General features: G+C 36.7%; 1 protein-coding gene across 1 annotated transcript; it reads right to left on the reverse strand.

The window, feature by feature from the left end:
• Positions 1–1,834: 1,834 nt before the first annotated feature.
• Positions 1,835–26,499, reverse strand: LOC149175700 (rust resistance kinase Lr10-like). Its single transcript, XM_089421209.1, has 2 exons — positions 26,238–26,499; positions 1,835–3,105 (listed from the first exon to the last, which is right to left on the reverse strand). The coding sequence occupies exons 1-2, from the start codon at positions 26,497–26,499 to the stop codon at positions 1,835–1,837; spliced, it is 1,533 nt and encodes a 510-aa protein (XP_089277335.1).
• Between the last annotated feature and the right edge of the window lie 312 nt (positions 26,500–26,811).

The raw sequence follows: 26,811 nt of genomic DNA on the forward strand, positions 1-26,811 counted from the left end.
CAGAAAGGGCCAGAAGGAACTAAGTACAAGTAGGGGAACCAATAAGAAACCTTACCAGCAACCTTCAGAGCATTTCCAAAACTGTCAAATTTCCGCTCACCACAGGGAAAAAGAGCGCTTCAACTCCACTCGGTTTTGAGAGCCAACCACCGAGAGAGGCTTCGGGTGCCTTATCACCAAGGTCCCAAATGAAATGACAAATTCCACTATTAAAGGAACATTGAGAACCCTAGCACCAATAACAACTACCGATAGTAATCTTTTCGAGAGAGTGATCATGCACAAGTTTGTAACCTATGCATACTCCATGATGTTTGCACCACCATCCCCATCTCCTATAACCTAAAAGAAAAGAAAAATAAAACCAGACATACCACAACCCTTTAAAACTTGTTGTGGCCTTCTCAAAGATTATAAGCCACACTTGCGAGTTGTCCAAATCACCTCCCTTGTACTCATTCTCTATCATTCACACAAGTATATTCCACACCAGCCCACGCTTCGTGATTCAAGGTCCTCCACCCCATCGAGGTAATGAATGAATTCTTCCAATATATAATAGAAATCTCTAATAAAATACATGATTTTTTTAAACTATTTATAAAATTTCTTAAAAAACCATAGAATATAATTACAATTTATTTTATTTCATACCCTTTTTCAAATAAAAAATATTATTATTATAATCATTATTATTCTAATCATCCAATCATTTAGAGAATATATATATATATATACTATTTTAATTATATATTTATAATTTTTATTATAAATTATTTTTTCATAAATTTTAATTTCATAAAATAAAACAATTAATATATTGTTGAAGTCATTAACTCATATTTGTTTTGTTTAGAAATTTGTTAGATTTATTAGAACTTTTGAATTCTAAATGTGTGATTGACATATTTTCTCAACAAAATAATTCAGTGATTGAGTTATTCAATCTATCTTAGTCGAGCTTAATATATAAATATGTGGAATAAGTCAAGCTTAATGTATAAATATGTGGAATAATGTTATGCGTGAACAATGTGCTCTTTCCTATTTTCTAAAAGATACTGCATAAAAAAAAATCAGTTACATTTGAAAGTCACCAAAGTTTTGTTTCTTTAATGTTAGAAGGGCTCCAAATTAATATACGATGGAAATATGACCTTCGGTTTTGAGCTTAAAGAAGTAGTACAATACAGTTTGGCTGAACCCCAACCCTACGACGGATTTATTCCTGTCCCCATTGGGGGAATATAGACGTAAATTCCTCTGCTACACATCTATGCAACTAACAGTTTATGTGGCCATGACATTCAAATTCCAACAATATACGTGTGCCAAGTCTTCGATGAAGAACAAAGAAACAAATTATAAAAACGATTATTCTATTCAGGCGATTGTAAACAAAAATTTATGAAAACGATTACTGTATTCAGGCGATTGTATGCAATATTACATTATGCACGGTCTGAGGTGTATATACTCACTGCATCTTTTTAGGAAGCGAGCATACTCACTGCATGTTCTCAGTAAACAAATCAAACCTCGAGGGCTGTCACTGCGTATTCAACTTTCCCTATAGTTGTCACCGAATCATTCTCACAAAGTATGGCATGGAGTGAGAGGATCGATTTCGCAACAATGCGAGACTTTGAAATAGCTTGCTCTACAGGCTTTTAGGAAGCGAACATACTCACTGCATGTTCTCAGGAAACAAATCATGGCTTGGGGACTGTCACTGCACTTTGTTGGAGGTCATTAGCTTTCTCCATGGTTTTCCGGGGATCGATTTCGCAACAGTGCGAAGACTGGTTTGCAAAAGACGATCAAATATGGAAAGCTACGAAATAAATTCAACTGAAGAAGAATTTACAGTGGAAGAGAGCATAGGATTTTCAGGCGTAGCCGAGGAATTGAAGGGTAACGGAGGATTGAGAACGTCCTCTCCATTTCCTTCTAACATTTCGACAACCCTCGTCATACAAGGACGATCTCTGGAGTTGTACTGAATGCACCAGAATCCAACTTTTGCGAGTCTCCTCGCCTTCTCCTCATCTGCAGCTTCTATTTCCCCACCTCTCAATCTCATCCCCAACTCGCCGCTCTCAATCAGCTTGAAGGCCCACTCGGGGAAGTATAACTGACTGGACCGGTTTACCTGGACATCGATATTCTTTCTGCCGCCAACAATCTCTAGCAACAACATTCCGAAACTATAGACATCTGATTTATCAGTAACAGGACCCATATCTCTCGACCACACCTCTGGCGCAATATATCCGGGCGTCCCTCTCGGCACCGTGATCGAAATATGATCTTCTCCCTTCCCACACAGTTTTGCTAGACCAAAATCAGCAACTTTAGGGGTGAAGTCGGCATCGACCAATATATTTTGAGGTTTGATGTCGAAGTGTATGATGCGTTTTTCGCAATCGTGATGTAAATAAGCAATTCCACGAGCCACACCCAAAGCAATTGAATACAATTGCTCCCACCTTAAAATTTCCGCATTCTCTCTTTTGGCAAATATAAACTTCTCTAGAGATCCATTGACCATGTATTGATAGACCAGTGCGCTTGTACGGCTTTCGTAGCAGTATCCCAACAGCCGAACCAAATTGATGTGATGGACTCGTCCAATTGTGGTGACTTCATTCATGAATTCTGTTTGGTTGTGCCTATTACTATCAAGAAGCTTGACCGCCATTAAAGCTCCGTTCCAAAGCTTTCCCTTGTACACCACCCCATAACCTCCTTCTCCCAACTTTTCTGCAAAATTGTTCGTGATCTTCTTAAGGTCTAAGAGTGAATATCTGGTTGGCATTGGCGCTTCATAAGCATAATCCTGTAGGAATTTCTCTACCTTTGTAGTAGAGCTATAAGGAGGCTGTCTTCTCTTCTTGGCATAAGACGTTAAGAACAGCGATACTATTGCCGTCAGCCCAACTCCTCCGAAGATGCAACCTGCAGTGGAATGGAGAGATTGGTATGAATGTGACCTTTCTCCATTAACCCCGATGAGAATAGTGGAAACAAGATACAAGTTCACAGTGGTTTTCAATCGAAAGAAATCATAGTTACCTATTACAATGGCAGATTTGGTTTTCCTACCTGCAATGCGGCCATGACAAATACTATGAGTAAAAGCAACGATCCATGGTTTTTGCAAAAATAATGAATACTTGACAATATTGCGAAACACATCGACATATATCCGTGTTCCAAAGCGATGAATGGATTGACCATTTAACACAGCATTGAAAAGAAATATTGAACTTGGTTCTGAATTGTTAGAACCACAACTCCGGTGACTATCCTGTTGGTATACGAACAAAGTCCCTATATTGACTAGAGGATCATGTGACTATTCTGTTGGTATACTACCAAAGTCCTATATTGACTAGAGGATCATGGGTACATAAGGATCATGGGTACATAAGGATGGACAAATATCTCCATTGGTATGAAGCTTTTTGGGGTAAAGCCCAAACATGAGGGCTTAGGTTCAAAGCGGACGACATCATACCATTATAGAGATATGTGGTGTCCAGAATCCTAACATATCCAAGCTGAAGTTATAAAAAAAAATCAACATTTAAATTTCAATATAGGGAAAATTGATATTAAAATATTAAAACTTTTAAAAGAATTTCCATCACTTTTGCTCCTGGTTAACATGTTAGGGAAAATTGATATTAAATATTAAAACTTTTAAAAGAATTTCCATCACTTTTGCTCCTGGTTAACATGTTATTTCTTTTGTAATTTGAAACATTTGTTAATATTAATGGGATTGATATGTTATTCTTGTCTCTAATGTTGTATAATTCTTTTCCAACAAAATCATGAATACACAAAATTATATCCTTTTTTAAAAAGCTGAGAAACCTGAACCTCAAATGAAATTTACCTGTTATTCCATGCCAAACCACTAATTCTCCCCATCTTAACAAAGGAAGAGGGAAATAATTTTTAATAGAGTATTTAATTTGTTACGAATGAGAAGATGTTTCAATAGTGATGAAATGAAGAGGGAATTTTTTTTTTTTATTAAAATATTTACATTGTTACAGATCAGAAGATGTAATTTCAATAGTGATGAAATAGTGTGTATTAATTGGCGGGATTAAAGCAGCCTGGTTAGCGGGTGCACTACGGACTTTGTGAACCCGAACACAGCTTTATCCGCATCCCTAATCATCCCAATTTATCAAAACCAAGACATTTTTAATAACAACGGGAAAATAATTCCCGCGAGTTATAGTTGAAAATAAATCTTTAGTGGAAGGTAAGAAATAGTGCCCGCGGATGGTGAACTATTCAAGCAAGGCGAAAACATGGAAGGAAAGGCTATACGAACGAGTTCATAGATCACGTGCTTCCATTAGCTGCGCGGCATCGGCTATCATTCTGACACTGACAAATGAGCGAAGTGCAAATAAAGCTGGATGGCTGCTACACTGTTTTACCCGTACCGAATCGAACCGTACCGAATCGAATTTGGTGTTTAGCAGTCGAATCGAATTTACACTTCTTTAGCCCTATTCTTTAATTTTGGAATTCCTTAGTTCGGATTCTTTCGTCCAGTTTTTAATTTTTAGATTATTTAGTTAAAATTGTCAGTACGGGGTCCATCGTTGCAATAGCAAAGGAACGGGGGAGTCTCATTTGAAACCGAAGCGTTGTAACCGCATATTCCATGACTTGCTTCACATGACCTACACCTCTTACCATCTTTGGGAACTGAAGCTGCTTGTATTAATGCCCCATAAACTGGTTGTTGTTCCACAGAACAACTCGAAGTCAAATTGCGCTTCTCGTAGTCACGTTGGGTTCTGCTGCAATTTGATTTTGGATCGTTTGCTTTCATGTGGAGAATCCTCCTCTCCACTTCAAGAGAACCTTTCATAGAGACCGGGTCTTAAAGTTTAAAGCCCAATCTTAATAACTTGAGCTTGTGCTTAATGGCATTTGTACCATAGAGCCTAGAGTCCGGGTTTTATACTGTCCATTTAAAAATGTTCAGAATGGCTGAAAAGTGCCTAATCTAGATTAAGAAAATGGTCTAATCATAATCATACTGGGTAAACTCAAAGGTTGTGCAGGGAAATAAAAGCATATGATTAGACCAAGAAGTGGGCATGCTTCAAGAAGTAAAACAGATGTGAAAAATATATGAAATAATGACAGAACTGTTGGTACTAATTTTTTTTTTTTCTCAAAAGATACATGCAAAATACATGCCTGTCATGCTAAAAATTGTGAGGCCTGCCACGAAGAGCAGAAACTGAATTCTTCCATTCTGTATATCCATTCTGGGGAACGCTTAGTTCCCACCTACTGAATTTCCTCAAATCTCACTGCCCAAGAACAAGAATCAATTAACTCATTGAAAACTAAAGACCCAACAAACCCAAAATGTTTGGCAAGCTCGAACGCTAAGGCAAATGAATCAGGAATGGTGACACCAAGCATGACAACCATCTGGGGAGAAAACCAATCCAATAGGGCATTGGTGTTGACTGCGTTTCTTGGTTGTGGATACCCTTCTAGCACCTTGGAACCAAAGAGAGTTCACTTTTCAAGGCATTCTAACAGAAGGGTGAGCTCATCTGAAAGTGAAAGTCATGGCAACGAGACTAAGAAAGGAATCTTTCACCAAAGTATTTGGGACAAGGATTGATTTAGGATTTAAATCATTTTTTTTAGTGTAAGGTTATATTGCTTTCATTTATTCATATTTATATAAGTATGGCAGTGTTTGATTTTATATATAATTTAAGAAATAATAAGTATGGTGGTGGTAGGTTTTATGAGTTGATTTTAGAGGTTATTAAAAAGTAGTAAAATTATATAAATTAAATGTCTAATACATCTTAATAAATGTTGATAGCTATTAAAATATTGATGTGTCATTTAATTTATGAGCTGTTTAATTTATGTTGAGAAAAAGTTGTGTTTAATCTATGTTGGGATTTTGTAAGGCTGTGATAGAAGTGGAGGTGTGAAACACACTACATAAGTTTTGAAATAGAAAAATTGTTAGAAATACTTGATTTCATTATCATCCAACGGTAATTTAAGTCCACAACAATTTTTCCATCTTGTGGATATTCTTTTTCATATAATTAATTGTATGTAGTAATATGTATTACCTACTCATCATGAGGTCCAGTTTTAGCCATTGTTTCCGTTCTTGCATAAGTCAAGGCATTTCCCTTGAACCATGGATCAATTGTAATAACCTACCTATTTTGTTTAATGACCCTCATTGTCTTGACTGAAGCCAATTGAAGACCCCGTTAACATTTTTTGGCTTTGGGATGATTCTTAAAAGCTTACATTGTCAGTTTGGAAAACATGCGTTTTCTTCTTGCTGAACTTTGTTTAGGTCTATGGCAATGCCATGCAATGTTTTAACTAGCCTATATGGAAAGCTTTGCTTTCATCATGGTTGGCAACAAAATGTGAAGTCAGGTAAGAGTTCCATTAGGTAATCTCAAGCCTCATCCAGGGGATACAACATGATGAAAATACAATGAAAAATATACTTGTGTACAAGATATTCCTTATGTAGGTTTCATACCTAGCCCTAGTGGCGTGATTTCTATATGATGGATTGTACAATCATGCCTTACGTTCCACATGTCAAATGCAAGATGTGACCACATTCTTCATACGATTCCTTTTTTTGAAATTATTTCAAGAAGCATGCCCTACGATCAATGTTGCAATGGATAACATAGACTTCCTTTAGCTTAGGTAATAGGTTGCAGAGTTATCTATCAAAAATTTCCCCAAACTTTCACCTGATCTAACCCCTTTTCCTCAACGTGCACAACAAGGACCATTAGCATCCATATATAGCTTTACAATGGAGCCAGTAATTTATGCCCAAAATGTGTCCCAATCTAAAGAATGTAGTCAGTTCTATTTTACATACGAGGGTGGCTTTTAATTCTGTTGATAGTAGATTATCATTATTCTTATTAAAAATAAAGTAGATTTTCCATTCGGATAGTAGGATTATCTTTCAGATAGTATATTTGTCATTCTTCATAGAGGAAGTCATAATAACAAATCTCGAGTTTAAGAAGTAAACAACTATGAAGCATGGGAATTCAGATTAGGATGTGTTGAAATACCCTATATATCATGTTAATCATTATTCTATGGGTGGTGGAATCTTCTAGTGAAAACATAGATTGAATACCCTGGACATGTGTAAGGCTTATTGTGATAATTGCTTTTAATGATCTTAAACTAAATGAGAATATCAATTCGTAGAGAATTTGGGATTTTAGAATGGGAGCTTATTTAGTCAATGAAAGACCAATGAAAATATTAGAATACACTTTTACCCTTATTCTAGTGTTGAATAAAAATGCCGTGAAAAATAATGTGTCTCTAGTTTTGGATAAAAGGACCCTCAACTTTCTTCGCAACTTTTTTGGTCACTGGCCACTTGTGAAAGGAGTAGGCATCTTTAAAAATGCGTTGCTATTTAGAAGGGAAATACTAATAGCAGGAGGGCAAAGGCAATTATTCCATTCATTTATTTATTTCTCATTTGTCTGGTCATATTGTGAGCTGCAATATATATCATGAAATTGTTTTAGTACTAGTAAACAATGATTAAATATATAATAAATTTGAACCTTTGACATTTAAAGGACATTTCTCTCAATAAGTATGAAAATAATTCTGGAAACAGTTTTGAAGTTTGGAGTCTTTTATTTTTAAGTTAACTAATCAGTTTGGAAGATGAAAAACCAGAAACTTGGAAGAGTGGGACTTTTATATTCACTATGGTATTAAAGAAATTATATGCTTGAAACTTATACTAGCGCCTTCTATTGGAATTGATAGTGCATTAATCCGTTGCTTATATTATATCCGAGTTCAAATGCTATTTTCCATGGTGGACAGTTGAATCTATTTCAACTCTAATTGTTATCAAGGGGTTTCACAAGGTTGTCACATGAGCATCTATGATGCCCATTTTGACTTAGATAGCTACCCATACTAAGGCTCTATTTTGCAGTTCCATGTTATTATTTATGAAAATTATTTAATATTGATGCATTTGGTTGGACACGTGAAACTACTTAGGTTTGATTTTGATGATGAAAATGTTTGATGTATGACCTAATATATGACATACTTGGTGATGATTTATCTAGTGCATGACTTATCAAAGCTATAGTTGCTTCAGTATAGCTTAAGTGGATATGATTTATCTAATAAGTAATGTAATGAAATTATGATTTTCTTCCAATATGAACTACAAAATTGACACATGGATACTAGACTTAACAATGTGATGATTATACGTCTTGTTGTTATATAAATGCATGAATGAGAGCTAACCCATAGGGGGGGAATAACTATATGATAGTTGAGATCTACTCTTCCATTGAGGGAAGGTCGAGACATCCCATGGGGAAGGTATAATGTACATTATTCTACTACATTTGGTATCTACTTGATATGCACTCTTATGACACGAGTAAAATGCAAATGACAGGTGGCAAGACGACCTGACTGGATTATTCAATGACAAGTCCAACCAGCTCTGCAATGTGGTCCGTGTTAGGGCGTTGACCCTAGTTCTGAAGGAGGGGTGGAGGCATTTCCCACAGTGTATCCTCCGAAACGTGGAAGCATGGCAGGGCAATGGTGGACACACTCCCCTAGACGTATGATGATGATTTCCAGTTGTCTGTTGGGGAAGTTAGGTCGATATAGTTGACACTTCCACCATGTCGGTTTTATCAGTGGTTAGTATGGCCGTTTCCACTGATAAAGAAGAAGAAGACAGATAGGGTGGGAATGGAAGTAGGTCAGGATGGATAGGAGGATATAGATTAGTTGGAGACTCTTGATGGGAAGTAATGTCATTGTCTGACTTATCAAATTTTACTACTATAACTCTCTCTGGTTTGGTATGCTTTCGAACTCCTTGTATCTTTTCGTTCTAACTTCAGGACGAAGTTTTCTAAAGGAGGGGTGTATGTAATGCCCCACTTAAATCTTATCCTTCAAATTTTATTAATGTTTACATTATCTAAAAATATTGAGAAATATTGATCTAATATAAAATTCATGATTTCTGTTATTCAAATTTCCAACTTTCTTTCTCAAACTGAATCTTAGGTAGAACATGGTCCTCTCCATTTAATTACATCTCACATTCCCAAATGTACTCTCACATTTACTTGGGAGAAGACATGGTCCTCTCCATTTAATTACATCTCATTCCCAAATGTACTCTCACATTTATTTGGGAGAAGACATAGTCCTCTCCATTTAATTATCAATATATATATATATATATATATATATATATATATATATATATATATATATATATATATATTCATCTCACATTCCCAAATGTACTTTCAGATTTACTTGGGAGAAAACATGGTTCTCTCCCATTAATTTCCCAATTTTATATTCATATCACATTTCCAAATGTACTCCGAGCTTTGTTTGGGAGAAGAGAAGTCAACTGTAAGGATGGATGAGAAGTTAATGACATTGATCAGAGGTGGTTGAGATGGAGAAGAGAGGGAGGGTATAAAAAGGGAAGGGGGAAGGGAGAAAAGGGAGGTGGGGTCTTGCTTGATTTTGGGATTGGTTGTGATTTTATGATTGCTATGATTTTTGGAGACCTTAGGAACCTGTGGAGGTTTCTTGGGTTGTTGAGAGGAGGGAATTATTGTTCATCTTGGTCTGGATCAGTCATCTTGGACACACACACTACATCTGGTTGGACTTGGGCTCGGACGGCTGGGGAACCTGTGGAGGTTTCTTGGGCTGGGAATTATTTCCTAGTTGGTTGGGAGGTAAATCCAGTTGGGTCAGTCAAGAGGAGCGTTCAGCAGGAGCAGGAGCTCAAAGGCATCTCTACCAGCCACCGGTATAGGTATTCCTCTATAGGTTACTCATGTAAATTTAATTAAAATGAAGTGTTCACCATAAGTTATAAGGATTAGAATGTAAATGGTAAAACTTTATTTGTTTAAAAGTCTTGTAAGAGTAAACTATTGCCTCTTATTGCATTTAAATTCATCAGAAATAGATCTGTGAGAAGACCCTAGGATAGGGCTCTTACAATAACAAATATCAATTTTTCTTTTAAATTATGTTTCATCGAAAAGGACATAGAAAATGAAAAAAATAGGTTTAAAAATGCATAATTTAATAATAACATCAAAGGTTTTTTTTGTAGAGAATTTTATATACGTTCGAGGTTTTAATCATTTTGGATGAATAAAACAATGGTTAAATGTAACCGCAAATTCAAAATAAATTATCAATTTTTTTTATAGAGGTTGATTGTTTCCTTTGTACGAAGTGCTAAGGTGGGGAGGAAGCTGTTATTGCGTGGAGTATGAAGGAAGCTTTCATTTTTCTTAAAATTAAAACATTTAGTTAGATAATCACAATAATAAATTTTTTTACGTACATTATATGTTTTCATTGGATTTTTTATTTACCATTATGAAAACTTGTAGTTAAGAATACTCATTGCGGTAAAAATAAATCTGCATGACTTAGTAAAATTATTAACATCTAAAATTTATATTAAGCAATTTGATTAAATCGAAGCAAGGAAAACACCAAGGTGCAAAATAAGCTTTCATTGTGCAGAGTGTGGAGGTTCCCGAACACGATGTGGATTTGTGAGGTCTTGCATAGGTGTGGAGGAAGCACAAAGAAATCATTTTCCACATCTCCACACTCTGTACAACATTAAAAGATTAATATGTATAATATTTTCTAACTTTAGAGTAAATAGAACTACAAAGCTTTGAGAATGAAAATAATAATAGTTGTCACACATTATGTGTTTTCATTGAAATTTTTATGTGCCATCATCGTGTTATACCTGTATTCTTGGGAGATGTATGCATGATATCCAAAACTATTGTTCAACCTTCATGTTGGAAACAATGTTTAATACTCAAAGGGGGGAGGGTGAATTGATATTAAAGCTAATTTTAATTGTTATGCCAATATTTCTTTTTTTCAAAAGCAGATGCATACCACATGTATGTGGGAAGAATTTGTTGTTTGTACCGAAAAACAATGTAAATAAACCAAAGACTAAACAATGAAAACCTTGCAAATTAGATTAAAGAGAGAAATAAGATTTTGGTAAAACATGAGAAAAAATACCCTATCCATGTTTATAGATGAAAACTCTAGAAAATTGAGAGAGTAGTTTAGTTATATGTATTAAATGGATGGTAAGCTTAGATAGACATCAATTTATAATAAAGATAAAAATAATTATTTTACTATACATCTCATATTTGCCATTTTTTTTTTTGTTTTTTTGTTTTTAAATTAACTAAATTATAATTTTATTTTAAATTATAACTATTATTGTTATTCTTAACCACTAAGATTCGTTCCCTTTTAAATAGGTTTTATTACAAGATCATGAGCCATACCATGATCTATCAATATCACATACTAGAAAAAAGGCAAATTTAATTTAAATTAAAAGTTTTTATAACATTTTTTAAATTTTAATTGAAAAGCACAAAGGGCATAACTATTTGTGATATAAAGTACCACCCACTATATTGACTACCACTATTAAGTGGATAATCAGATGTTAAATCCCTACAATCCATCTATTAATTATTGATAATTAAATTAAAATTTTGAAAGCCCTTTTTAAAAATAGATATGCCTATGCACATAGTAAGATTTCCCAAAGTAATAAACGTGTTTCATACATATATGTTGTGTTGATTTATATAGAAACACAAAATGAAATGATTGCATCTTGTTATTACGTCCCTTATTGTAGGGATATATACTATCAACTTTACAGTCTTTATCCTATCATATTAGAATGTAATATTTATCAACTTAATGTTTGACTTGTGATCCTAGAATGTGGTGATGAAATGGCCTGGTTTATGAGTTTAGACGGTGTACAAGGGAAGTGGGTGGTCTATAATTTGTCTTCATTTGGTGAATTTCTTGATCTCATATTTGGGTTTATCTAGGAAGATGTTTCACTTAAATTATCACCGTAAATCCTAACCTGAATACATTAAAGGAATAAAGTAGATTACCATCCTTTTATTTTTTATTGTTCGTTCTTTAGTGTGCATAGGTCTACATGTGTGAAAAATTCTTATCAAATATTGCTAATGTAGAGTTGTGATATGATTTCACTTCTATGGTTCCATTGTATTTTTTTTATTCATATTCTCTCTAAAGGTTTGGTCTTAATGATTCCCTGGTAGCGTAAGAGTTCTTGACATCTAAAGGATTGATGAGGTGGAACATATACTTTCTTTAGAAGTTCAAAAATCATTTTGGTTTCCCTTGGAATGGCATACCTTTCCATCTTACCACTAGAGAAACTCCAATTTTCCCTATTTGCACATCTGAAGCATGCTTTTCAACAAATTTTGTTTTGGATTAGAGAGGTCTCTCACATACCTAATTTTGAGGTCCATAAAAACGTCTGACTTCCACTAAGGTAAATGGGCCTACAACTTTGAATTTTCAACATTGTTAAATTTGTATTAAGCTTATGTTCATTAGCTTTCTATGATTGTTATTTTGGATGTGTTCTTGGGCTTGGTGATTCTATAGTGTTGTAGGGGTTTTAAGAGTTCAAAACATCAGCAAGGATGTTGTTCACATTTGGGTTATACTATGTCTCTAATAAGGATTTTGGTAGCATTAGGGGTTGTGGGTTTTAATTTTCTTTCTCATTTTCTTAGTATTGTGTGTGATTTTGTGGTGTTTGGTCTTTGAATCTTGTTATAGTTTAACTATGGTTGATTTTTAATGGTTAACTATTATTGACTATACATTGACTTTGGTAAAATATGGTTAACTAGGATTGACTATAGTGTGTAGTTGAATTTGATTAACATTGGTTGGAAATCATTGATTATATTATGTGGTAAAAGTTTGGCTTAATTTTAGTGATATTGTCATATATTAAGGCCCTAATAGACATTCATTATTATTTTATTTTTACGATAGTATGTTAGCCCAAACCTTTCATCATATCCATTCATTATAATTGTACCCCTTGTCTCCTAGCTATATATATATATATATATATATATATATATATATATATATATATCCCAAGTTGGCTTAGTCTCAGGGGATAGTATCTTGACTTTTCTATTGAATTCATTGTAAGGGAACGTTTTCCCACCACAATTTCATTATATACATTAACTTATTATCATTTTTAAGGTCCATGGTTCAAACCATTTGGTATCAAAACTATGGTCCTAGGGTGGGGTTTTTCTACTTCAATCAAGTCATGTTGGAATTTTCACTACAAGTGCTTTTTTATAATCTTAAGTTCGAGAAATTTTGAGAAGATTGAGGAAAAATTTATATGTATAAGTGGTAAAAATTTCATATTATGTTACAATATACTTTAAAATATATAGCCATTGGTAGTTAGGATTTGTGTTTGGTCCTCAAATTAGTTTCGAGCGAGCCATCTTGGAATTTTCATTATAATTGTTTTGTGAAGTTTTAGATACAGAGAGTTTTAAGAAAATTTAATATAAATATCTACATACACATGGTCAAAATTTCAAGCTTCATTTCACTACAAATTAGGAGATATGGCTAAGGGAAATTAAGGTTAGTGACTAATCCTAAAATTAGTCTCAAATGAATCATTCTTTTATTTTCAGTACAATTTCCTTTCTATGAAGTTTCAAATGGTGAAATTTTATGGAGACTAAGGAGACATATCATAATAATATGGTCAAAATTTTATATCTTGATCCATTATAATTTCATAGATATATTGTACGGAAGGTAGACTTTGTGACGAATTATTTTTAAAACAATGATCTTGGAGTTTTCACTATATTTTTTTTTTTCCAATGAGGTTTCAAACTCTAAAATTTTTAGGATCTTGAGGAAATGTAGTGAACTACATGTGGAATTTATTTTAGATTTTTAATCGTTATGATTTATGATGTATATCTTGCACAACTTTAGATGATTTTAAGAGTATTTTTGGGGCTTAATGAGCTCTTTGTTTTATCTTTTATTGATGTGTTTCAACGCCTTTAAATAAAATAGGATTTTTTATTTAGAAGGGAAAACTATGATTAGGGAACAATACACGTAGGAACTACAAATGATTTCACCCATTTGGAAATAATTTTTGGTACCCCTTCAAGTAGTATTGCATTAGATAATACTTGTACATAGAGTTTAACTTCCACATACCTTTAGTTATTTAGTAAGTCCCGTAGGTATACATAAAACCAACATTAGATAACATATTTAGCTATATTTTTTCTATATTACATTGGGAACAATGCCCAATGATACCACAATATAGTACCTAGGTAGTTGAGTGCTAGGGCTAAGGTAATGGTCGATATTTCTTAGTTAGTTTATTGAGATATTGGAGCGAGAACTATTGTTGGATCCCACACATATACCATAGATGCAAAAAACCTAGAACTCCCTTGAGCTTAGTAATTAATAATTTTTTTCCATGGATCTAAAGAAAGATCCAAAATTGACTTCATTAACCAAACCTCTAGAAATCTCCTCCATGAATCATGACGAAATAGAAGGCATGCAATATCATAAACAAGAGTTGGAGAAGAAAGTTAAGAAAAGCAATGATATTGTGAAGGTTGAATTGTCATAGACGCAAGAATTAGTTAGAAGGGATATGTAACAAAAGATGGACAAAAATAAGTAAGAAATGGACAAGAACATGAAATAGTTGGAACATAATATTATACAAGTCCTATATGAGAGGCTTCCTAAAATTGATAATATGAAGGATGGGGCTCATGAAAATTAAGATAATATCAATTTTGAACAAATTTCAATAGTAAGAATATTTTAGAGGGGATTTAAATCCAATAATGGAGTTACTTATTGATGGTTTCCAAACAAAGTGAAAAATCCCAAGGTTGAATTAAATATTTACCTCCCTAAACCAAATAGAGATCTTTTTTTTTGAATTGCATAATATTATGGATGATAAGAAAGGGATTCACGTAGAAACTTAAAACTTTTAGATATAAACCTATTAATGGTAAAGGAAACCCTATTCTTATAATTTCCTTTGGAGTTTATTTACAAGAGACTTAGAAGCATAATATGGAAAAATTGGGGAACATGACTAGTTCAACCAACTCACAAGAATTAATCAATTCATTGACATTGAAGATTATAATATATAATTTTAGATATTGGCCACAAGGGTAATTAACTGAAGTGATGTAAATTTATTGGAATCTTGTATATGGGTGGATTAAAAGAAGAAATTATTTTCCTAAAATATCCTAAAATATTAAGAAAGCTATCTAATTTTCTCATCATACTCAAGCCATGGATAGGAATATACACAAGTTTTTCATTAGAGAGTACACATGAAGAAAATATAATTTAGGGTTCATAAGGAAACCCTATCTTTGCCTGCATGAATATCATATAAAGAAATGGAGAAAAAAAGAGCATAACTACCATGCTTAAGTTGTAACAACAAATTCTCAAAATGGCATAAATGTATAGAAATAAAATTGTATGTCATGGAAGATAACGATGAAGAGGAAACAAATCTATCTACATAAAGAAGTTAGGAATAACTTGTAAACTTAAAAAAGTGGGAAATAGAGGCCAAAAGTTTGCACAATATTGATTTAGATAGGTGTGAAATGTTTGTTCATGCATTGCTAGGTTTTCCATTACCTTAAATCGTGAAGAATGATGGTTAAATTAAGAAGGAAAAGGGCATGGCTATTATTGACTCAGGTACTGCCCATAACATCATTGATAAAATAGAAGCAATGAAATTTGATTTTTTTGTGTATCGAGTAACAATTTTGAATTTATTGTTGCAATGAAGGGAGTATTCATTTTGTGGGAGAAATCCACAACATTAAAATGAGTATGTGATAATAGAATCTGGAAACCCCAATTTATGTCATTCCATTGGAGGTGAAAATGTTATTTTAGGATTCAATGGTTGAGAACATGAGGTACAATTTCTACAAAGTATGATGAATTATTCAAGAGATTTGAATTGGAATGCTTTCAATATGAACATAAAGAATTAAAATATACATATTCGTAAGTCATCAACTCTCAAAGAATGGAAAATATCCTAAAAATGTTAGAAAGGCAGTTATGGTTAAATTGTATTTTATGGGATTTAAGTGGGAAGATGAAAATATTCTAAAGGAATTAAATTTCACCTTGTAAAATAATTGTAGGGTATTCCAAGAAATTCGTAAGGATATATTTCCATTTAAGGTCATGAACATCAAATAAAAATAATACCTAGAAGTACTCCTCCTAATAAAATGCCTTATAGATAACCCCATCAACAAAAGGGGGCAATTGAGAAAATGGTACAAGACATGTTAGACTAAATTATTATTCACCTTAGTAGGAGTTTATTTTCAAGTTTGATAGTGATGGTGAGAAATAAAGAAAATTCTTAGAGGTTGTGTCCCGAACATAGAGATCTAAACAAAATCACCATTAAGGATAAGTTCTCCATTCAAAATTTTTATGATCTATTATATGAGCTTCAGGACATGGCTTATTTTACAAAGGTGGACCCTCAAAAAATAGAAGATATTACAAAATGGTCTATTCCTAAGAACATCAATAGTCATATAGGACTTTCTGTACTCATGGGATACTTTAAAAAATTGGTTAAGAATTATGCAAACGTTACGGGACCACACACATCTCTCTTGATGAAAAATCGATTTGTATTGAATAATGAGGATACTTTGGAATTCTCTCTCTTAAAAGGGTTCCATGTCCTTTACACTAGTATTGGCAACACTTGAATTCTATAAAACAATCATAATAGAATATGATACGTCAAGACAAGGTATTGGAGTGGTATTAAGACAAGAAGGTATACCATTGGATTTTGAAATAAAAAAATTGAAGGGAAAGGATTTGGTGAAATCATCATATGAAAATGAAATGGAATAAATTTGACATGCAATAAAAAAATGGAAAAAATGTCTCATTGCGAGCCACTTTAGAGTCAAGATAGACCATTGTAGCATAAAGTACTTTTTGGAAAATAATGTTTTCATTTGAAGAGAAAAAAAGGGTAGCTAAAATGCAAGAGTTTGATTTTGAAGTAATCTACAAAACTGGTAGGACAATGTCATACAAGATAATACTTTTAGATTAGAAGAAGCCTCAAGTTTATATTATATTACATCTTTTATTTTTTATGACTATAAGAACCTTACCATCAATGCAAAAGTGGCAAAACTAGTAAACAAAAAATATAGTGTATAGAGGAAGGAATGAACTTTGAGCAGAAGAGAGATATACTTTGGTACAAGGGTAGAATATTTTTATACCCTTAATCAAAGTTGAATCAAGAAATATTAAGGAAGTTCCATGAATCTCCAATGGTAGGTCATATAGGGTTCCTTAAAATATATCAAGGAATCGAAAAAGATTTTTTTGGAGAACGAATGAAGATATTAAAAAAATTGTAAGAGAAAATTAGGTTTTCCAAATAAATAAAAGAGGGGTAGTAAAATATTCAATGCTATTTTAGCCATTACACATACCCAAGAAAATATGGGAAGAGATATGTGTGGACCCTATTATAGGGCTAGCAAAATTTGAAGGTTGGGATGTCATTATTGTGAAACTAAAAGTACAAAAATCGAAATCCAAGTGGCAAAAGTGTTCATGAAGGAAATTTGTAGACCTTCTAAGTTTTCTAAAGTAATAGTAAGTGACAAAGATCCAGAATTTCTAGGAAATTTTTGGAAAGAATTATGGAATGTGAGTGGAACAAAACTAGTGATGATTTCAAAATATCATCCACAAAGCGATGGCCAAACAAAATTAATTAACAAATATGATGTTTGTCCTAAGGATGAACCACATTATTTGGTTCAAAATGTCGACCAAAAACATGAGATGTGATTAATCCGAAAGGAAAATATGATGTTGTTCTTCAATAAAAAAATATCAATGGATGAAGTGCCTTCTCTAATAGAATGGTGGTATAATACTACATATTGCACATCTACTAAAATTACTCCATTTGAGGGCCTTAATGGATATCAAGGCCATATTATCTCATAATTTTTTCAATATAAATCCAAATTATATACAATAGAGACAAATTTGGAGAATACTGAAGAAATTGTGACAATTCTTAAGGAAGAGATTCAGATGACACAAAACAAGATGAACAAGCTAGTCAACATCGAAGTGAAAGACAATTTGAGGAGGGTGATTAGGTATTTGTGTGACTATGACCATATAAGAAAAATACACTCACGCAAAAAAAGAGTAACAAATTAGCTCCAAAATTTTATGGACCCTAGAAGATTATTCACAAGATTACACAAGTGGTGTATGACGTAGATTTTCCTTGATCTCACATTCATAAGTTTTTTTCAAGCATCTTTCCTCAAAAAGGTTTTGGGACAAACTATGCCATTGCAAACAAATTTTCTAGAATTAGATGAATTAGGGATGTTAGTTCTTGAAGTAGAAAAAGTTATAGATAAATGTTTTCTATCTCTTCAAAATATAACCATTATGGAGTACTTACTTAAGTGAGGAATATTCCTTCAGAAGAAGCAAATGTTTTTTTATCTCTTCAAAATAAAACCATTATGGAGTACTTAATCAAGTTGAAGAACAAGTCTCTAGAAGAAGATACATATAAAAATGAATAGTTCATGAAGAAAAATCCTCAATTTCTTACTTTGAGGGGAAATTTATTTTAAAAGACATGAGCTATGTTATTGATCTTGGGTCCCTTTATTAACGCCCTAATAGACATTCATTATTAGTTTATTTCTTATATTTGTAGGTTAACTAGAATATTTCATTGTGCCCCTCTGATCCAGGTGGATATTGGTGGCCACCTGCCAAGTCCACCTAGACCCCCACCATTGTCTTTCTCAGCATTTTCAGTTTCCTTAATTGTAGCACAACTTACTATTTTTAGCAGTTTTTTTGGGTCCTGAACATCCGGAGCCGTTTTGAGGCCCTAAACGACGTTATGTTGCCCGTTCCAACAATGATAGTGCTCGGATAGATCTTTCTAATGAGCTATTGTATGCGTCAAACGGAGATCATATGCCAAAGTTACGACCCCGGGAAGTTGATGTACCAATTTACCCCAAACGGGGCCCACAGTTTGGCGTTTCATCTCCTAGGGTTAGGTTTTGGAATGTTAAGGGTTTTTCCATTGTTTCTCAACAATAAATAGGCCTTCGAGCCTCATTGTAACACAGTTCAGAGGCATGTAGCCATCACATCTCTTCTCAGAGATAAGCTACCATCGCCCTAGCTGGTTTATTTCCATTTCTGGTTGTAAGCATATTTCAGTATTTTCCATTAATGAAATGAAGTATTATTTCCGCTGCATCTTTGTGTATATGGTTATCTCTGTAATCTGTTGCGTTCCTGTCTAAATCCGGATCAGTGGTATCAGAGCGGTCTGCTTTTTCTCTGTTTTTCTTTGCATGTCCCCAACAAGGTCGGGATATAAGGAGTTAGGGCTTGAACTGGTTGAACCTTTGCAAGACCAGCCTCGCAAATCCCGACGGCCTCCCATGGCGGACGAGAAGAAAGACGAGGGGGCAGGAGATCCCATCAAAAGCTTGCTCGAAGAAGCCCTCGAGCGACAACGGAACGCGATGATGGACAGCTTTGCCCAGATCCTTCAGCGGCTACCCAGAAGCGGCGCATCGGCTTCCAGCAGCTCCTCTGGAAACGCCACACCCTTTAAGGTACAAGTTAATTTTGAAATCCCCATATTCGAGGGTCAGATAGACGCCGATGCCGTAGATAAATGGTTAAATCTGCTAGAGGGTTATTTTTCTGTTCATGAATTTTCGAGTCGGGAAAAGATTGTTTTTGCTCTTCTCAAAGCAACCCCCCACGTCAAGGACTGGTGGGAAACCTACTGCGAGCAGAAGGATGAAAGTACTGGCTCACTATTTTCAGCCACACCCACCTGGGATTCGTTCCGGAATGCCATCAAGGAGCAGTACTACCCTGTCAGAAGCTATGAGGATGAATACATAAAGTGGACCACGCTGCGGCAGGGAAGGGACCAAGACGTGCCGGAGTTCACCAATCTTTTCCATACCCTTCGCACAAAGTTGGGTATCAAGGATTCAGAGCAACATTTGATACTCAAATACCGTGGCTGCCTGCACAAGTACATCCAGAAAGAAATACAATTCCTAAATACCCCCTCGCTCGGCACAGCATACCGATATCCCGTCAAGGTCGAGCAGAAGTTTAAACAAAAGAAGCGAGACTTTGGATCTAGGAATCCAAAGCAGGGGAAAGGTGCCCCTAAACCACAGAACAAAGGACAGAGCCAAGGCGGGACATCCCAAGACAACCAGCCGAAGCTACAAGCAAAGAACAACGCTGCGAAGCCGAGAAAGGACACTGGAAAATGGTGCGAGTTCCATAAGAGCTCCACTCACAACACAAGTGAGTGTCGGGCCAAGCAGTCACTGGTGGCTGAGCTAAAGGTTTCAGAATCAGATGCATGTTCCGACTCTGAGTCAAAACCCGATAAGGGGTATGAAAAAGGGAAGCAGATCATTGATGCGGATCCCAGTGCCACTGTTGCTACCACAAAGATCCAGAAAAATGAACCCGAAGATCCAGAGGAGGAGGAGCGTCTCTTCCACTCCCAGATGTGGGTAAAGGGCTCCCCGATACAGTTCATTGTTGATAGCGGGAGTCAAAAGAACCTCATTTCGGCAGAGGTCGTGAAGCGGTTGGGCTTACCGACCACAACACATCCACAACCATACACCATTGGGTGGCTTCACCAAGGGCGAGATCTTCGCGTGAGCCAGCAGTGTCGCCTTCCATACAACATCAAGCCCTTCACGGATGAGGTATTGTGTGACATTGCTCCCCTTGAAGTTTGTGATGTATTACTAGGACAACCATACTTGTGGAAGCGACATGCTGTGTATGAATCAAGGCCCCGTGCCGTTATTATTACATTGGGAAATAAGTTGTTCAGGATACCAGAGGTAGCACCACCTGCCGCCATCTCTTTGATTACTGCAAAACAATGCAGTAAGATCATTTCCAAAACCAGGAAATTTGTTTTCCTGATGATACGCCCTCAAGGGAAGAAGAAGACAGTGGCTGCGGCCTCCAAACGGGGTCCCTCTGCACGACAGCTACAGATGGACAAGATTGTGGAGGAGTACGAAGACATCTTCACCTCCCCGGCAGGGGTTCCTCTGCACTGTCAAGTCAAGCACTCCATCGATCTGACCCCAGGTGCGCCGCTACCCAATGGACCAATTTATCGGCGCTCCGTTCTGGAGAACAATGAAATCAAGAGGCAGATTCAGGAGCTCCTGCAGAAAGGTCACATCCGTCCGAGTTCATCGCCCTGTGGGAGCCCGATCGTGTTGGTACAGAAGAAGGATGGGACGTGGAGACTCTGTATTGACTATCAGGCGCTGAACAAGATCACTGTCCGTAATAGGTACCCGATCCCGCGGATTGATGACCTCCTAGACCAACTAAAGGGGGCGAAATATTTCAGCAAGATCGATCTGAAGTCAGGATATCACCAGGTACCAATCGAACCCTCAGATGTGTGGAAGACTGCCTTCAAATCCAAGGAGGGCCTCTTCGAATGGTTGGTCATGCCTTTCGGATTGACGAATGCTCCTGCAACCTTTATGAGGCTAATGGATGACATCTTGCGGCCATTCACCAACTCCTTTGTAGTAGTATACTTGGATGACATTCTGATCTTCAGCCAGAGTTGGGAAGAGCACCTCCACCACATCCGACAGGTTCTCCAAACACTGCGGCAACACAAGCTATGTGCCAATTTGGAGAAATGCACTTTTGGCATGACCCAGGTTCAGTATCTGGGATACATCATTGATGAACAGGGGGTGCATGTCGATCCAGCCAAGGTCCAAGTCATTCGGGATTGGCCCTCTCCAACCACTCTAACAGAGCTCCGCAACTTTCTAGGTCTTGCCAACTTCTACCGCAGGTTTGTGCTGGGGTTTTCTCATATTTCTTGGCCCTTGAGTCAAGTCACCAAGGGAGGGGCGAAAGCAAAATTCTTTTGGTCTGAATCTCAACAGAAGGCATTCAGGGAGTTGAAGGATCGCCTCTGCACGGCACCAGTGCTCGCGTTACCAGATTTACAACAACCATTTGAGGTCGAGACAGATGCCTCTGACTATGCTATTGGGGCAGTCCTTACTCAACATGGACATCCAGTGGCATATCACAGTGAAACACTTTCAGACACAGTCCGGAAGTACCCCACTTATGATAAAGAGATGTATTCCATTGTACAGGCCTGCCGACAATGGAAGCATTACATTTTGGGGAAGGAAACGGTCATCCACACAGACCACCGACCCCTGCAGTTCATACAGACCCAAGGGAAATTGCAGAATGATCGCCATCAGAAGTGGTCTACATACCTGCAACAGTTTCACTTGAATATCAAGTATAAAAAGGGCAGCACCAATAATGTTGCAGATTGCCTCAGTCGACCACCGATCATGGCGCTAACCACCGTGCTCAACTCTTGTGGGCACGAGACTTCTGATTGGCCACTTCTCTACAAAAGCGACCCAGAATTCGGCCACACATACCAGACACTCTTGGAGGGTCGGCATGTTGCAGATTTTCACCTCCAGGATGCCCTATTATGCCACCTCGGTCACCTTTGTGTTCCTTCAAGCGAGCGTGCCAAGATGATTTGGGAAGCACACTACAGTCGGGCTGCTGGGCATTTCGGGGTCGAGAAAACAGTGGCAGTACTGCAAAATTATTTCTATTGGCCGAATCTTCGACAAGATGTTGGGAAGTACATCCGATCATGTACTGCCTGTGCCATTGCCAAACCGACCATTAAGAAGAACGGCCTCTATACCCCGTTGCCTACCCCTAGTCGACCTTGGGAATCCATCTCCATGGATTACATGTCAGGCCTTCCTTCCACTAAGCATGGAAATGACTGTGTTTTTGTGGTCGTCGACAGGTTCTCGAAGATGGCCATTATGATGGCCTACAAGAAGAATATCACAGCAGAAGCCACTGCTAAACTCTTCTTTGAACGAGTGTGGGTGCACTTTGGGATCCCACAGTCTATCATCTCAGATGGGGACAGTCGGTTTCTCAGCACATTTTGGTCCAGTCTCTGGTCAATGCTGGACACCAAACTCACGAAGTCCACAGCCTTCCATCCTCAAACTGATGGCCAGACAGAGGTTGTCAATAGGATGATTGTGCACATTCTGCGCATGTATAACTCAAAGCATCCACGCACATGGGACGAGAGCCTCCCCTATGTTCAGCACAGCTACAACCGAGCTCTTCACAGCTCCACTGGCCATAGCCCTTTTCAGGTGGGTTTGGGATTCCAGCCACTATGCCCCATTGATGTGGCCATGCCACTTGCAGCTACTCACATGAATTCAGCTCATGTCCAGTCCGAAACAGATAAGGCCACCAGCTTCATTGAGCGCATCCAACATATTCGCCAGCAGGTCCATGACATTCTTGAGAAATCAAATGCCAAGTACAAGCAGCGACATGATCAACATCGGGTGCCACACAAGTTTCAGGTGGGCGACAAAGTCTGGTTGCATTTGCAAAAGGAACGCCTTACTGGAGCCTATCGGAAATTGAGACCACTCCGATATGGTCCTTACACCATTACTAAGGCTATGGGAGACAATGCATTTGAGCTCAGCATTCCCCCATTCCTTAGCCTGCACCCAGTGTTCAATGTGGACCGCCTTCGGCCATACTTTCCACCATTGCTAGACACATCCGACATTGCAGAACAACTCAAACCCACAGAATTAAATCCAGATTGCATGGAACAAGCTGCAACTGATCGAATCATGGACACACAGATCAAGAACACTCGCCAACAGAATATCCAACTGTATCGAGTTGTCAAAGCAGGCCAACTCCTTCAGCAGGGCAAGTGGCTCACCAGGGAACAAGTTCAGTAGAAGTTTCCTCATCTCATGGAGGAGCTCAACGCAATGGGGACCATTGCTTCCTAAGGGGGGAGGAATGATCCAGGTGGATATTGGTGGCCACCTGCCAAGTCCACCTGGACCCCCACCATTGTCTTTCTCAGCATTTTCAGTTTCCTTAATTGTAGCACAACTTACTATTTTTAGCAGTTTTTTCGGGTCCTGAACTTCTGGAGCCGTTTTGAGGCCCTAAACGACGTTTTTTGGGGAATCCGGGGGCAACATGGGTCCATAACATGGACCGATGTTGCTCGTTCCAACAATGATAGTGCTCGGATAGATCTTTCTAATGAGCTATTGTACGCGTCAAACGGAGATCATATGCCAAAGTTACGACCCCGGGAAGTTGATGTACCAATTTACCCCAAACGGGGCCCACAGTTTGGCGTTTCATCTCCTAGGGTTAGGTTTTGGAATGTTAAGGGTTTTTCCATTGTTTCTCAACAATAAATAGGCCTTTGAGCCTCATTGTAACACAATTCAGAGGCATGTAGCCATCACATCTCTTCTCAGAGATAAGCTACCATCGCCCTAGCTGGTTTATTTCCATTTCTGGTTGTAAGCATATTTCAGTATTTTCCATTAATGAAATGAAGTATTATTTCCGCTGCATCTTTGTGTATATGGTTATCTCTGTAATTTGTTGCATTCCTGTTTAAATCCGGATCACCCTCATTATAATTGTATACCTTGTCTCCTTTATATATGCCAAGGAGGATTAGTCTTAGGGGATCATATCTTTCCTTTTTGTAACAACCTCTAGTTGTTTTTCCATGTAAATAAAAATAAGACTAAGGTCACGGGACACATTTTCTAGGGTAAATGTTGGGTAAACATCATAATGGGCATCACTTTGAGTTTAATAATGACTATGGAAATTGGTAAAGGCATTGGCAAAGGAAAAGTGAAAATAATTGACATTTATTTATGAAAATAAAGGAAAATAGGATAAAAGGAAGGTGAAGAGACACAAATTTGCATGCATGGAAATTAGATGAAAAGTGAAGGAAAATGAAGAAAAGAGAGGCCTCAATGATAAAAAGGCTTCTAAGGATCAATTCACAGTTTTTTTTAGTTAATCCCTTTGTCAGTTTAGCTTTGGCTCTCTCATTTCACACTCTCATTCTCTCATACTTTTGCACACTTAGAGCATTCTTAGAACATGCTTGGAGCACTGTAGTATTCACTTGGATTTGGAGAAAGAAGGTAAAGGAAAGCAGGGAAGCATAAGGAAATAGTTGGATCAACAATTACAAGTCGAATGCCTTGCAAGTAACAGGTTACATGTGTGATTTCCTTGTTGATTTTTGGATGCATGGTATATGCAAGTGATTCTCCAGTTAGATTGACAATGGGTTTATCCTTGCCTTGCCATTTCCTAGATACCCTGAAGTTTGGCACATAAACCTGAAGTTTGAAGATTAAAAAGATTGTTGGAGTGCCACTATATGCAGTTTATCATTGTACCTAAATCAAGAACTAGCTTGCATTATACTTTGAAAATTTTTCATTGATAATTTTTGCATTAGAATTTGGTACTTCTGCATGTTCTTTTATAGCAGTTCAATTAATTTAAAATTAGTGCATATTTCTAGGCAAAAAAATGATAACATCATTGAGATGGAAAATTTCCACAATAGAAATGAATCATTGCTGCCGAGAAAATCAATAGGCTCACCATCCATTTAATATAAATTCACAGGTGAAAATATCTTATCAAAATTGAATATGCGGCATATAGATTACAAATTTGAATAAGTAACAAACTTAATATGATTGAAAGCTCTATCTTTGTAGTTGCATTCCCAACGTTCTGGTTCATGGTTCCAATATTTGACATGGCTTCTCTCTGCGTTGGTGGTCAAGTGTATCACAATGGTCTTTTCAGCTTTTGCAAAAGCTTTGTTGATTTCAGCGGTTATGTAAAAACACGGCTCAAGATTAAAATTACCTCATGTGAAGGCAAGTTCCTTTGTGTGTAGAATATTTTCCAATTTAGATTGAGCTTATGTGAGCATGGCACATTCGATCCATCTACAAATAGAAAGACAATGAATCACATAGCCATCGAATTCGACACCTGTGAGAATGAATTAGGTTCAGATCTGGATGAGAACAATTATGATGGCTGAAATGAAACCCTGCAAATAAACGCTGCCTATGAAGACCGACCAATTCTTAAGAGATTCAAGGTATTTTGGACCGAAATTTCTGCTCGGAGATCTTGCCTGAGTCGTTTCTCACTATAGCCTTTGTTGGAGCACGAAGGTCCAAGAGAGAATCGAGTAGGGGCCTGATGATTGGCCTTCTCGTCAGTTCGATTGTCGCCAGAGTGGTTACAAACAATCATGGGTGAAATGAAACGCACAGGAGAATGGCGGGAGCGTTGAATGGTCACTGGCGGTGCACTGAAATCAAACAATTGCTCATCCATGATCGCAGGTCATGGGTGGAATGAAACACACAGACAATCGTCGTTTCAAATATATTACATTCAAAAAATAACATATAACATTTTGCGCAGTTCGCTTCATGCTCCCTTGCAGCAGAACAATAGATATGCTTGTCAGACGAAGCATATTCCAAGCATGTTCGCTCCAGATTTAATCCGGATCATCCAAAATTTTATATTAAAAAAAATCAATATCAGCTCTCCCACCCAAGTTGAAATAAGGAAGCAGGCATACTCGCTCCAAATTTAATCTGGACCTTCTAACTTTTTTTATTAAGAAAAAATCATCGGTTC

This window comes from Pinus tabuliformis, chromosome 4_1, assembly GCF_031772625.1.
Source record: "Pinus tabuliformis cultivar Carrire ecotype Pingquan chromosome 4_1, CPIR1, whole genome shotgun sequence".
Taxonomy (NCBI): Eukaryota; Viridiplantae; Streptophyta; class Pinopsida; order Pinales; family Pinaceae; genus Pinus; species Pinus tabuliformis.

What these genes read in the sequence shown, in the direction of transcription:
- LOC149175700 (XM_089421209.1), bottom strand. Translation starts at nt 26,499, where the DNA reads ATGGATGAGCAATTGTTTGATTTCAGTGCACCGCCAGTGACCATTCAA. An exon ending in CTTGAATCTCTTAAGAATTG is followed by an intron (nt 3,106 to 26,237) that starts GTCGGTCTTCAT and finishes GCCGCATTGCAG; the next exon opens with GTAGGAAAACCAAATCTGCC.